The 14425-nt window shown below is 45.0% G+C and overlaps 1 protein-coding gene across 6 annotated transcripts in view; it reads left to right on the top strand.

Annotated features, from left to right (window-relative positions):
* The window catches only part of arvcfb (ARVCF delta catenin family member b), a 219705-nt gene that overhangs the window by 124332 nt on the left and 80948 nt on the right, over positions 1–14425 (top strand). For 4 of the 6 annotated variants that reach the window (XM_069138258.1, XM_069138257.1, XM_069138262.1 and 1 more), the window contains 2 exons: positions 12442–12600; positions 13204–13224. In XM_069138258.1, the coding sequence (XP_068994359.1) occupies positions 12442–12600; positions 13204–13224 (180 nt within the window). The remainder of the gene's footprint in view (positions 1–12441; positions 12601–13203; positions 13225–14425) is intronic. The other 2 variants (XM_069138260.1, XM_069138263.1) reach the window with 1 other exon arrangement.

Below are 14425 nucleotides of genomic sequence, written 5' to 3' on the forward strand. Positions count from 1 at the left end.
AAGTGTAACACCTCTAAGTCACCTTTAAATGTAAATCTGTGGGAGGGATAGGGAACATTTTCTCGAAGGCGAAGTGAGGGGCTTTGCATGGTTGTGTGGGTTCAGGATTAGGAGCAGCTCTGGCTGATGTCCCAGAGGAATTTGAAAGGTTGGGTTGAAACTTCCTTCCTGTAGGGAGTCATGTCTTTTTCAGACTGGGTTGATAACTGTCATCCAAACTACCCTGACCTATCTCCTAATAGGACAGTTTGTAGTCTGTGGGCTGTCATCACTCCTCTCCCAGCTAACGGCTATTTTGGGTCAAGATCCTGTTTACTGGATACCTAAATCTTCAGAAGTCAGCATTTCCTGTTGCACAGAGCCAAGGCAGATGATACAGGAGGAGGATGGGGGTGTTTCATCATGGGGAGGGTGGATAGAGATGTTTGTGTGTGTGTGTGTGTGTGTGTGTGTGTGTGTGTGTGTTCGGTTGATTAAAGGCTGGGCGGGGGGTTAGCAGCCAGATGCTAGGCCTGCAGCTGGCTGGATGAGTGGGAGGGGAGCTACATTGAGCAGCAGCGGTGCCAGCAAAGTGGGGCTTAGCCAGACACTGAGAGGAGATAATCCATATTTCATCTGCATCCTCTGCTTCCTCCCAACCACCTGCAGAGCAACACAACACAGACCCAGAGCATGAATAGTGCATGGCACAGAAATAAAATTTAAAAACGCGCTAACACGTTAGTGGAAGAAAGAGACGCCTTTTCATATCCAGCACCTTGGGGAGCTCTTCAGAGCGCAGGAATGACTCTATTAGAGAGCCAGATTCAAAGTTACCCCTCCCACCAAAGTAAAAGAAAGAGAAACTTCCAACCCCACCCACTCACTCGCCCATCCTTCTTCTGCAGCAGTGCAGCAGGCGTCGGTTTGGATCCAGCCAAAAGACTTTACTCTGCATTCATAATATACACTCTCCGAGTGCTTTCCCGATCATTGAAAATGCAGTTTTTCTGATATTTTTAATTCATCCAACAAATGTTTGCGATGAAAAGCTACACTTCATAGTGAATGAGCCACAGCTTCAAAGACGCTGTTTATTTTTGTGCCGTGGCTCTTTTCTGGAAATTTACTCCCTCCTAATTCAGCATGCAAAAAAAAAAAAGAAAAAAAAAGCGCGTTACCAAAACTATATTTCAGATATCTGCCTTGTTTTAAATATTCATGATCAGCTCGCAGCTTTGAAAGTGAGCTTAAAAGACTCTTTTGCTTGCGAAGTCTCACTCACGCATAGAAACACACACACACACGCACACGCACACACACACACACACACACACACACACATATATATATATACACACATGCAGCAGCAGAATTAGAGCCTTGTCTCTTGTCTCTGCATTTTTCACCTGCTCAATATTCAGAGGAAATCAGGTGGACTTCTTTCCATTAGCTTGTAAATGAGCTGTTGTTTTTTTGCGGCGCCATTAATCTCTGATTAAAAATCTTAACTGCAACACAATGTCTTCTGTAGCAAACTGACACAGATCCTGTTCACATCCAGTTTACCTCTCGCAGAGGCAGCAGCACGATGCATCGGTGGCCTCGCCGCTCTTGTGAACCTCGTCATGACAAATGCTCTTTGTGTAGACGCAGGCCGGATCATTTTCACTTCCACTGCTGCGAGATGAGAGGGAGCCGTGCCTTTGTTTTGGAGCGACGTGGAGGGCATCGTGCCCGTGTACTCTGGTTGACCCACAGGTCTGTGGTTGTGTTTAACAGTAAGCTCTGGCTCTACACGGCTCACACTCACAGGGACGACTGTTCCAGCCGGCGTTCGACTAGAGGGAAGTTTTTTTTTTTTTTTAACATCCAGCATTTAACATTTAATACATTTATACATGAGGAGGTAGAAACTGGGGCTGCGGGATTCGGGGTACTACAAGGGACACGATTTTCCTGCTTAGAATTGAAATTCTCTCTCAATTTCTTTTTGTCTGTATAAATGTTCATTGCACTCGTTTACCTGACACACAGTAAGACAAAATAAAGTGTTGGTGCCGGATGAAGGTGCGGCACGTCAACTTCAGTCTCTTTTTCTGTGCGTTGTCTTTTCTTGAGTGTCTCTCACTCACTCTTACTGGCTTTATTTTCCTTACTGCTGCTCTGAATCAGGAGAAAGTTGGAGCCCTTGTTTTAAAGCAGCTGATGTCTTTCATCAAAATGTGGCAGAATCGCTGTCATTCAGAAATGAGATCATATCGAGGTTTGAATCGAGATTGTGACCGTAGCCCGAATAGACTGATTTTAGTGACAAAACATCTATTAATTGATGAAGAAGTAACAATTTTGAGAAGGATTTATGTGTTTTAGTCATTCAACAAACAAAAAGGCCAAACATCGGTTGCATCCATCTCCCCACCTGTAGAGTTTCAGGTTTCAGTTTCAGAGTTTCTCATTTTTCTAATAAATTAAATCCTTGTAAATTGATATCTGTTGGTTTTCCGTCAGAAAATGAATTCAAGGAGTGTGCGGCTCTCGGTTGTTTACATACTCGATGTAATCTTGAAAAGTGCAGCGATTACTTGTAAAACACGAATTCACAACAGATTAAACAGGCGAATGCTCCTGGAGTTAATCAGGTGTGAAAATATGTCTCTTATAATGTGTCCTGTCCAGGTGGAAGCTCCTGTATGTACATCTCCTACTCAGACACGCATACGAACAAACCCTGCACACGGCCTTCGGAGCGGAGCAGGGCAGAGTCGATGTAATATCACATTTCTTTTCATTTGACAGAGAGAAAATAATAAACAAAGTTACGAGGCTGTAGCTGAAGCCTCCTGATAGATTTATCCAGCTGCACAACGGCTCCTTTATGAGACACAGTCTTCACCTTATCGCTTGACCCGTTGAAGGTCAGCAGTAAATTGGCAGGGGTTTCTCCATCGGCCCGTTCTCGCGGCTTGTCATCCCCCTCCGGCTTTCGACGCTCCGCTCCTTCCAACGAAATGAGCCCAATCCTTTACCAGACGGTTGGCACGAGGTCGTAAAAAAATATCCCCCGGGGAGGGGGGGGGGGGGGGGCTTAATCACGTTTGACCGAGTGCATATTTGAAAAGCAGTCACGGTTATTGTGATGGACTGCGTTAGTTCGGCGAGGTGTTATCCTCTGCGTGCATCGGCGGGTTTTTTCAGAGCGGCGGCTGCCGGTACCTCGGGGTTACGGGGCTCCTTTCGGAAAGGCTCCCGGAGTTTCCTGTCAAGATGAGGAGTAGTTTAATTTGCTCCGAAATGTCCTAACTAGAGAATTCATTAGAGGGAATGAAGTCACAAGTTTCAATCACGCCTCCGTTACCTCCCGAGGCGCAGTGCAGACATTCAGACAATTTTGGAAGTGAGTCAGTAAAAGCACATATTTCTCCTCGTAGCTTTTGTAGGGTCTGCTTTTGGACTTTTAAGAAGTACGGCTCTGTTTTGATGACCTCCTGCCCTCTCGGTGTAAAGAATCCCCGACACGCACACGCACACACACACACACGCACACACACACACACACACACACACACACACACACACACACCGCGTCACCACAGCCCCATTGGAGGAAATTTAGTATCTTTCCTAAAACAGTGAGAGAATATCCTGCTTAAGCCTGTTAGTAGTCCTCCGCTGTAACTGCCCCAGGCTTCACTGTTTTCTACACAAGAGAACAGAAAGTAAGGCAGTAATAGAGGGGGGGGGCAAATTTCCGTTAAATGGGAGACCCTGCGGCTGCACATGCAGACAGTTTTTGGAGAAACAGTGTTGGGGGGGGGGGGGGGGGGGGGGGGGGGGATAAGTGTTGCACTGGTAGCCTGAAAGGAAGTGGAACATATGTCCCCTTTCCAACTCCCTAAATCTCCGGCAGACCTCACATGAACCTGAGCCTCTGGCAAAGCTCGTCTCAGCCTCCTCCGCACACTGTGACCCCCCCACCCCCCGCCCATTCCCTTTCCCGCCTCCGGTCACCAGTGCTTCTGACACACTCATGCTTGCTGACAGTGATCCAGAGGCCGAGGGGAGGGGCTCTGCAAACAAGCCAAACAGCCAGAGTTACACCATCACAGCGAGCCCACGCCCTGCCCACCAAGCTTCGTCTAATCTGCCGCCGCGGTGCCGAATTCTTCCTTTTTCTAACGCTCTCTCGTGGCCGCACCCGCTGTCCAAACAATCAAACCCCTGACTGCGAGCGCTGACCCCTCTCCAACGCTCATTGTTTTAGTCCTCACTTCGGGCTCCGAGCGGTTTCTCCTCCTTTTTGTTTTCTATTTGTTATCGTCCTCCCTTTCTTTGTCTATTCTTACTGAAAATCAGCTCAGCTTTCTCTGTCCTCCCGCTGCTCGAGTCGCTGCCACGAGTTCCCCGTTTAGTGTGACTTTCTGGATGCCTGACTCCTAATCTGACTCCGGGGCGGTGAATTATGAGGGGTAACACATGTGGTATGCGACTCCGTGTGTGTAAACGGTGTATAATTGATGGCATGTGTGAGACATTATCGGAGGTTTCAAAACATCTCCTGGACAATTTGCAGAGGAATATCAGCCTTTCCAGAGATTAAGGTGGCGTTGGATGTTGTCCGGGGGTCGAGCCGGGGTTTCAATCTGCCACCAGATAGTTTGTTCCGAGTGGGAAAATATGATTGCTCTTTTGGGAAGCGATCGAGTCTGAGTCTGTCAAGCAAGTCTGGCGAAGTTTTGTCCCGTATCTAGGCGCTGGTGCAAAGCAACAAAAGGGCACATGGACGGAGGGGAGGTAGACGGGGGAGCTTCTGGGAAGAGGTAGGCACGGGGTGGGAAATGATGGGAAGGCGTCTGAAACCAGGAGACCAAGCGTGAAAGAGATGAGAGCGGAAGAGATTTGGCCCAGGATCAGTCACCAGAGAAGAAGAGATTAAGGTCCCATCATTCCCAGCTGCTGCATCGGGACTTTTGGCCCTCCCCCTTTATTTATTGTGTTTGCTTAAACTGTTTTTTTTTTTTTTTAAACTGAACCATGCACACACAAAGATAAGCAGCAAACACTCTAACCCCAGGTCAGTCAGACTCTCAGCGTGTCGGGACCTCTGCCCTGCTCGTAACTGGCCTTGGATGTGCCTGACTGACCCCCTTCTCCTTGTTTGTTTGTTTGTTTTTACCCTGGGAGAGCATGCTGTTTTGGGCCTTTGCCATACATTGTCAGCCTCTTCAGTTTTCCTTCCTCTACTTGACTTCCCTTCTGCCTCTGCTGCTTCATCCCACAAACAAGCCTTATTTTTGACTGGATGTTTGGATCACACAGTCACCATTGCTTCCCCCACCCTCCCTACACTCTCACATGCTCCCTCTCTTTTCTCTCTCATTCTCTCTTTTTTTTTTTTTAGCTTTTTATCATGTGATTTCCTTCGCCACGTAGAGCCGCCGAGAGGGCAGGTGGTAGAAACAGAAGGGGCTGATGGGAAATTGGACGAACCAAGGTTAGCCAGGCGATCTTTGCGAGAGGATTAATTGTGTAAGAGCCATGTAATGATTGCTGGCATGTCTCTGGAGTGAAATCCTGTTAGTCACTGCGCAGGGGTCAGGGTAAGATGGATGTGTGTGTGTGTGTGTGTGTGTGTGTATGTGTGTGTGTGTGTGTGTGTGTGTGTGTGTGTGTGTGTGTGTGCGCGTGCATCGGGAAGGAAGGTGACTCTGATCCCACCAGTATGCATGACCAGGTGGTGATCTGACAGGGTCTGTTGTCTCAGACCGAAAGCACCACCGCCTCCCTCCCACCGCGTTCTGACTGAGACATGCAGATCTAATTTCCGCTCCGGTGTGGGAGTGAGTGGGAAACCGGTCCCTCATGTGTACCTGCTGTAATTGGCATCAGGATACACATGGCACTGTTCACAGGAATCATTTATTGAAGACGATTGGCTATTGAACGCTCAGTGTCCCTTTTGACTCCTCCAGTAGACTAAAAATTGTAAGCTAAAATGAATATTAAACTTCTAAAAGCTGATGTTTACAGTCTAGATGGTGGCCTGGATTATTTCAAAGCCTGTCAAAATTATTACGTAATCGTCTGATCGTGATTATTTGAGCGGGCCGCCGTCATTTTTCATCATCATTAGATTCATTTCCATTCGCCATTGTGGAAACAGGTGGATTAAACTAACAGATTGTCATATTTGTATTACTATTTCGGAGTCATTTTCCCCGGTTGGAAGTTGGAAGGTGCTCTTTTATGATGTCATCTCATTGTGCCCTCTCCTTCATCTCTGATATAATGGCACACGAGTGGAATTTAGCACCACTGTAGTGCATTGTTTATTTGAATCATTGAGGAACTGTTATTGCAGTAGTGGAACTCATCTTCAAATCTTCTCTGAGCCATTTTTGTTTACAAGCCTGAAACGCCAACAGAAATGTCGTTTTTATTTATAGTTTTCGATATTCACTGCCAATAAATGGCTCTTTTTATTCATAAGGTGATTCGGCTGTAAAATTATTACTGTAAAGTCTGACTTTTTGATAGTTGCAGACGCTGTTTTATTCTTTTTTTTTTTTCATCAAATAGTTCCTGTTGTAAATAGTAACATTATGTCGCTTTCAGACTGTATTTTAGTTCAGATTATTATCTTAATATGACCAATGCTGATATCTGATGTCTCAACTTAGCAGGGAATTAAAAACAACCGCTCAAGGGGACCTCAGACTCGTCCAGGTGGATGCCGGGGTGTGAGGTGGAGCTGGCAGGAGACAGGCATGGCCGACAAACAGCAAGCAGAGCACTGGCAGTCTTAAGTGCGCTGTTGGGTTTAATTAAACATTCTCGAAGTTTAGGTGTCAATAAAACCTACTGTTTTGTTATTTATATCGAAAATCAGGTGTCACATTGGAACTCGTGCTGGAAAAGGACTTTCTCTTTCCAGTAACGTTCCTATTTTCAGTCCTGTCACTACAACATCAACGAAACGTATGCACTATTTTTACTGTCCACCTCGGACTCCTACTGTCGTAGCATGACTCGTTCTCTAAACTGCGACCGAAGTTTTCTTGTTGTGATTCGGTCCTGTGGGAAGGAAAAAGCGCCTTATCTGCACGCACTCCCTCATTTTACTCTATCTCGCCGTCCTCAGACAACACTGAGCAGCTTATTGAACACAGATGATGAATGGTTGTGGATTGATGGCAGATAGCAGGCCGCCGCTAATTGACACCGCCGTATCTCTTAATCTCCCGCCTTTGTATTCCTAGTCCTCCTCCTCCTTTTCTTTTTCAGCCCAGCGATCCATTACGGCCGAGATTAGTTGCTTTTAAGGAGCCGTGAGTCCCTGCATGATCTATTGTAATGAAATATACTCCACAGGAGATTGCTCAAGGGCTCTTGTCAAGGTTATTGTTATTTTATTTTTTTTTGGAGACATTGATCATTGTGGACGTTGTTGAGTAACAGAAGAGCACGAGCTCTTAAGGCTCGTTCTCTGCCTGATTACACAACGCTTTAAAGTAAGAAATGTCTCATTTTCTTTGTTTGTAAAAGTAGATGTACGTTTTTCTTTTTAGTAAACACACTCCGAGCCTCGTCCTTGCAGGAGTTACGGCTATTTTCCGCAAGTTTCCAGAAGCAGGTCGCCGGCGCTGCTCCGCTAAAGATAAGCAGCGAGTCTATTTTTGACGGAAGCCGCTCAGAGAAGCTGAGCAGAGCAGGAAGTTTTCAAAATAAAACAGCCATGTGCAAACACGCTGTGTGAAATAGTTACACAATAAACAGGAGGATTCGTGTTTTTAACGACTCAAACGCAGCAGGCTGTATTAACGTCGTCTGCAGGCTGCAGCACAAAGTAGGAAATGACAACAACAAACACCAAAAAAAAGAAGCCGTTTCACATCGTTTACCGACGAAAGAAGCACAGAAATCAGAGGAACACGACCAAATCATTGAAGTAAGATAAAACAAAATGCCGTGCAGAGGACGGAACAAAAATGGCGGCGCACACGTGATGTGACGGGCTCGTCTTCGGTGGAAGACGCAGGTCACCCTGTGTAATAGTGTTCTCGGTGCTGGCACTGCTCAGAAAAAGGTGATGTTTCGTGATCCTAGCAGTCGGCCCTCTTCCTCTGCCGGTCAGATTCAGCCACTCCGGGCTGAATATAGTGCAGGTTGTACAAATCCTCAGACCTCCTGAGCCAAATCCCTGTCTGTTTGACGCTTCAGCCTCTTTTTTGCTACTGCTGGCTGAACAGAAGCGATTCAACTGGCAAAGCTCTCACAAGCTCTTTTCTCCCCCCTCAGAAGTGGGGTCCAGCTTTTAAGGCAAAAGGAGACGAACATTGTTGCCGCTTTGTTATTGTTGTTGTTTTTGTTTCTCTGGATGAAGCCAATCCTTAACAGAGGGGCTTTCCGCACTCGATAAAAGTCTTGTCTTCTTTACGAGGTACTTCATATGTTTTTTATCTTCCTTACTCAGGTTTTGACTCCTGCTGACGCACACTGTCGTGTTTTCGTGGCATACTGTCCAATACAGTCGTAGTTGCTGCAGGGAAACGTGTCCATGCAGGGTAGTTGGGTCGTTTTTAGCTTCTTTTTTTTTTTCTTTTTTTTACCAGTCCCAACTTTCCGCAACCTGAACAAACCATTTCCACATGATCTGCGTGTGCTCAAACTTCCCCCCCCCCCCCCTTCCCATATCACACTCTCCCTGGTACCCTTCTGCCACTTTATCGTTCCTCTCTCAGAGATCAGCCATTAACTCACTGTGCTCCACTTGTCCCGCCCTTGACTAAAGGGTACGCTTTCCTGAGTCTCCTTGACTCAGAATCAGCCTGCCCCCCCCCCCCCGCGGGACCAACGAGAAGCCATGCTAGTCCACAGCCAGACGGCTTTTAATCATTTATTTAGGGCCTGTAATGTCGAGTTCAGCTCCGCTCACTCACTTAGTGTACGTAGAGACGAGAGCCAGAGAGCCGGGATCAAGAAGCCAGTTTGTCAGCGAGCCTCCAAGGATCCCTCACTTCCTCTCTGTCCAACGCTTTGCCAAGCACTATGGATTTTAAACAAGTGTCGGGTGGTGCCGCTTTATCACATATTCCTGCTTCGACGGCGCCTCCGCTGGGTTCATGCAACGAGCCTTCAAAGGGCCGAGAAGCACAGCAAGGCAGTTCATTTGGCCACATCAGCATAGAGATGAATGCAGTTTACACACGGTCTCTTTCTCCTGACAACCGGGTCCGTCTCTACAGCCACAGACATTGCATGACATAATTATCTGAACTGAATGTCTAATGTCTTACTTTAATAGTATTGAGTATTTTCTTTGTGGAGTTTTGATATCTGCTGTGTCCTAAATGACACACTTCTCTGAGTACACTAACAAAGAGTGCTCTTACATGTTAGGACTCTTATTTGTGTAAGTGCAGGAGTAGTGTTGTCTTCAATCGCACACTGCACTTACCGGAAATAGCCGTAACATTTGAACACATCATCCGGCAAAATATCTGCAGCTTTAATTATTTTATCTAGAAATGAATGTGTTTTCGTGCCCTCTGTTAAACACTCAATAAACACACTTCAGTCCAGCAGCAGAAGTGCAACATAAACACTTTTGGGTGCTTCATCCCGGTACTCGTAGCGCACTGCATGTTTCTGTACTTCAAAGTTTGAACGCACTCATGCACTTAAAAATAATGAGTGTTAGTACATAGAATTAGAAATACAACATCAAAGAGTATTTTTCTGTCATGACCTGAAGCCAATGAGTGACAAGGGACCTGGAAAGTTGGTGTATATTCTGATGGACCTTGAATTTCTGTGTCTGAACAAGGATTCTTTTCTTTTTAGGGGGAAATTGATCTTTAATTCACTTGACTCAATATTGGAAGTATTGGAATATTGTGCCTTTTAAATGGATAGTGCACAAACTCTTCAAAAAAGGTCTTATCCATTGTTGTTTTCAGCACCGGGCACCGAGTCAGGAAAGTAATTCGAATTTATAATTGAACAGAACAAGGACGTTGATTGGAGTCAACTAATCAGCGCTGACCTTTCCTTTTTCCAGCCGAGCTGTGCTGTTTAGCCTGAGGTCACTAGTAACAAATTTCTTTTGTGTAAATAAATGTGTCTCTCTATGCAGCAGATAGTCTTTGCAGTCATTAACCCTTATAATGGGGCTGGGGAACTTCTCTCCGAGTGTAATGACCTAACTCTGCTCAGTACAGAGTGCCAATGGACTAAATTACTGGACAGACCGGAGCAGATAAATAAATAAACTTTAGCATTTTCATTGTGCTGCTGAAGGAGGTGATGCATCCACCCCAAAAATAAAGCCACGGTCTTCTTTTCCCAGCAGGGACACGGAGGCAGGAGGGCGGTGGGATTAGTGGGAAAAGATCTTCAACATCAGAAAGTGCAAACATTTTACTGATCAGCAGGAAGGACTCGGAGATCAATGAGGGCTGTGTGGGGCTTTGAAGCCTGAGAGAAGTTGGCCAATCAATGGAGAACTGTTCACTTGTTAGTGTCTTCAGAGACGTGGAGAAAACAAACAAGTCTTCCTCCACGAGGCGTCACTCGTAGTGTTTTCGACAAAACACAGAAACTTTTCCCTTCTCCTCCCTCGTTGGCCATCACGCCATCTCTCCATCCAGCCCGGTGTAATTGGTCGGACAAAAAAAGGTTCGCTCGGTTCAGTCGTTTTGCTTCACCATCGTTGTAAGAAAGGTGGATTTGCCAATAAGTTACGATGAAGGGGGAACACCGGTGGGGATGTATTTATTTATTTTTGTATTGCTCTTTAAGTAATTATCAAGACTAATAAGAGTAAAAATGCTTTAAAAGAATTGCATTATTAGGAAAGTTTGATCATATTTTGCAAATAAAAATACCTTTTGTCTGGACAGGAAGTGTACACAATCAAAAAAGGGCGTGTCAAACACCCTGAAAAAAAAAAAATCCTTCAGATCATTTACGGCTCTCTGGACTAAAAGTATACAAACCCCTGCTTCCTCTTTGCCCCCGTAACAAGAAAAACTCTGGTTTCCACTACAGTGTCCCACTCCAACTCTTCCCCTCTCCATTACTTTCGATTTCCTCTCTCCCTCTTTTGGCTCCGTGCTGTTTTGGTTATCAGTGATTGCCTCAAAATCCCTCTCCCCCGACCTGCCCCCCACCCCACCCCCCCTCTCCATCAGGAGAGCTGTAATTTTGTCACACTCTTGTGCAGCGGCGGGGCACGCCAGGGCGTCGCACCTCCGACCACTGACTTCACATAGTTTTTTTTTTTCCATCGACGGGAAACGCAGCAGGAAGCACGTTTTTCTCCTGTTTTTTCACGCAGGGTCGGTGGGGGGTAGGGGGGGCTCTATACTCACTTTCATCCATAGCCCATGGATACTTTTTTTTTTTTTTTTCAAATCCATGGACTCCCAATGAAATATGAATCAAAAATAGTCCTCCAGGCTTCTGCTTGCCTTGAAAGGAGCTTTAACTCAATTTGAAGTCTCAGGAGGTGAGGAGGTGTTAGCTACCCTGCACTGCAGTGTTTGGCCATGAATCATGGAGCGTCTGGACCAAACACAAATTAGTAGAGCTTTCTTCTTGTATACTTTCTAAGCATTCTCATGCACGTGTGGGTTTATAGATGCATTATTCACAGAGCTGTTTCAAATACTTTCCTGTGGAAGTCTTATTAATAATGCTGTTTATTTTACTTGCAGTGCAGATATTGTAGCGGTGATTCATGTAGTAATCAATGGAGATAAACATTGGCAAGTGTTGTGATTGAACTTGATCTGAGGTTTTTTCAGAACTCTGTGATAATGAGCATCTCCAGCTCTCACAGGTCCTCCACCAGGACTACCATTAGTGCTTTTGTCCGTCTGAAAATTTGGCTATATTTAACTATATTGACTATATTTGACAAAAAGAGGATTATTGTTGTCATGGATGAGAATTCAATAATGCACAATGTTAATGTATTTTCTGATTATTGCACATCATTTTTTTACCCTTCACATCATGTTGGAATCATAATTACTTTGGCAGTGTTTTTCATTGTGCACCATGTTTGCCTATTTTTTTCCCCTCATAAATCCTTTTTATTCGTGTCCTCGTCTCAGCCGTTATTTGCTCCACATTATTATTCATGTGTTTCACACTTTCCAGCCACTTGATGCTCGAGTGTTGCATTGCAAATTGCAGGTGGCGTTACATTTAATACCCTTCATTTGCAGAGTTCTTATTTATGCCCTACTTTTCTCTGCTGGATTCTAATATCAATTTGTTGCTGCAGTGGCCCAATTAAAATTTCATCTCGTTGTCTGTCAACTGGAAACCATCATCGGGATGTTGTTCAGTTTTTCTCCTCGCTGTTTAATGATTGATTATGAGAATCTGTTTAATAGCTCCTGATCACTTCAATTCTTGTGTGCGTGTCCCCCCCCCCCCTTTCTTTCCGTGCAGGAGCAGAGCCCCAGTAACGCCACGTCCCTGGCCATGATGCAGGAGCCGCAGGAGGTGGTGGAGGAGACGGTCACCATAGAGGAGGACCCCGGCACCCCCACCTCCCACGTCTCGGTGGTCACCTCCGATGATGGCACCACGCGGCGCACAGAAACCAAGGTAAGACGCAGAGGTGCACTCAGCTCAGTGTCAGCGCAAATATGTCACGGAGATGTGATAATTGAATACTAGGAAAAAAAAAAAAAAAAGCGATACATACATTGTCTGACATTTTTTAAAGTGCTGATAAACTATTTTCTTATTATGCGGATGTTGGACAATGCTATCTGCTAAAAATGCGACAGAAAATGTGCCTTGCCCTGCAGATATTCTGCATGTTATAGAGATCATTTTGAACCTGGTACCTACTATCACACCTGAAAAGAGTTGCATTGTTGTGGTACCGAGATCCCAATGAACTCATAACAGGCAAAAGCCCACCATGTCCCTTTGATCCGTTTCAATGACTTCAAATTATGTTTTTGGATTACTGCTACCAAACGGCATACTACTGTACCTCCACTCTGAGACTTCCATCCTTAAGAACTCTAAATCCCATAATCCTACAGCCCAGAGTGGTTTCATATCCCTCTCACAGCTTTATTTATTTGATCATTTTTTTTTATTATGAGCCAACTCCCCTGGTGTCCCCCCAGTTTTTGTGCTTCTTAAAAGCTCCTTTGTTGATTTGCCCTCTACTGTGTTCTGTTGTTTCTCTGTAAGGATATGTCAACTAACTTGAAGGTGAGTGCACTTTTATACCAGTCTGGCTTCTCCCCACCACGCCGCCATTTTGTGTGTGCCCATACAGGCTTTAGCAGCAGCAGTGTGCCACACAATCTGCATCATCACAAGCTTAATAGGACTTCTCTATACTCTGAAATACTTTGTTCTGAAGCTACTGCTTGCTGCTTCCACCTATTGGGTTAATCCATCTTCTGTAATAGTTTCTTTTGCATGTTTTCTTTTCTCTCTCTTTTTCCCTTATAAATTCTCACAGCACCACTACGTGACATCATACGATATGAAAGTGTCTTTAATTGGTAAATATAAACCAGTAATTCAATCCCGAGGGCTCTCTATAAAGCAGAGAAATGATCATTTCAGAGACTTTAAAAGTGTTACTTATTGAGGCTTGTTTTAGCCTCTTTAAACCGTTAGTGTGGAACGACTTTCTCCCCCTCCCACTCTCAACATGTGTTAACGTCATAGCCTACGCCGCCGCTACTGTTGAAATAATAACAGTGGGTGAATTGTAGATAAATGGTAGATCAATGTAATAAATGGCATCACAACCTCCACGGAATTTGGACATTTGGAAAGTCTAAAAGAACTGCATGATTTAATATTTATGCCCACATATCCGGCCAGCACAGGAATGTCTCACCAGACACCAGATTTTAAATCTCCGTATACTGTGAAATAAAAAGATATTTAGGTATCAGGGCGTGGCAGTTTTCATCAGCAGTGTGGGAACTTGTTTTTTTAAGGGCTTGAATGTAACAAAGGTTAATTTGTATGTGAAAACCCTGCACTGGAGCTTTAACATGGTTATTTTTTTATTACATGTGATACTACAAAATGATTTGCTACCCTTTTTTGGAAAACGCCAAATACTGAAAAATCTTTTCAATTGACATGAGTCATCTGCAACCAGATGGTGTCAACTGTGCACCTGTTCACGTTGTTTTGGAAGAAAGTCTGCGCTTCACTTCAAAGTCTGAATTCATCACTGTCGGTGCGCGGAGGAGAATTTCCACCAGAATCCACAGCAGGTTTCCTTTTGAAATCAAATTCTCCAGCATCTTAAGAGTAAGAAGGGATAGTGGGGGTGGAAGCTCTTCCTTTTTGCTTTCGCATTTTGAGAGATACCCGCAAAGAGAAGCTTATATTGGAGATGTAAGCGCAGTCAGCTGCTGTTGCTGTGGGCTTCCAGAGGAGCGGA

The sequence above is a fragment of the Embiotoca jacksoni genome, unplaced genomic scaffold (genome assembly GCF_022577435.1).
Source record: "Embiotoca jacksoni isolate LCO1_2020_lvr unplaced genomic scaffold, fEmbJac1.0.p SCAF_8, whole genome shotgun sequence".
Taxonomy (NCBI): domain Eukaryota; kingdom Metazoa; phylum Chordata; class Actinopteri; family Embiotocidae; genus Embiotoca; species Embiotoca jacksoni.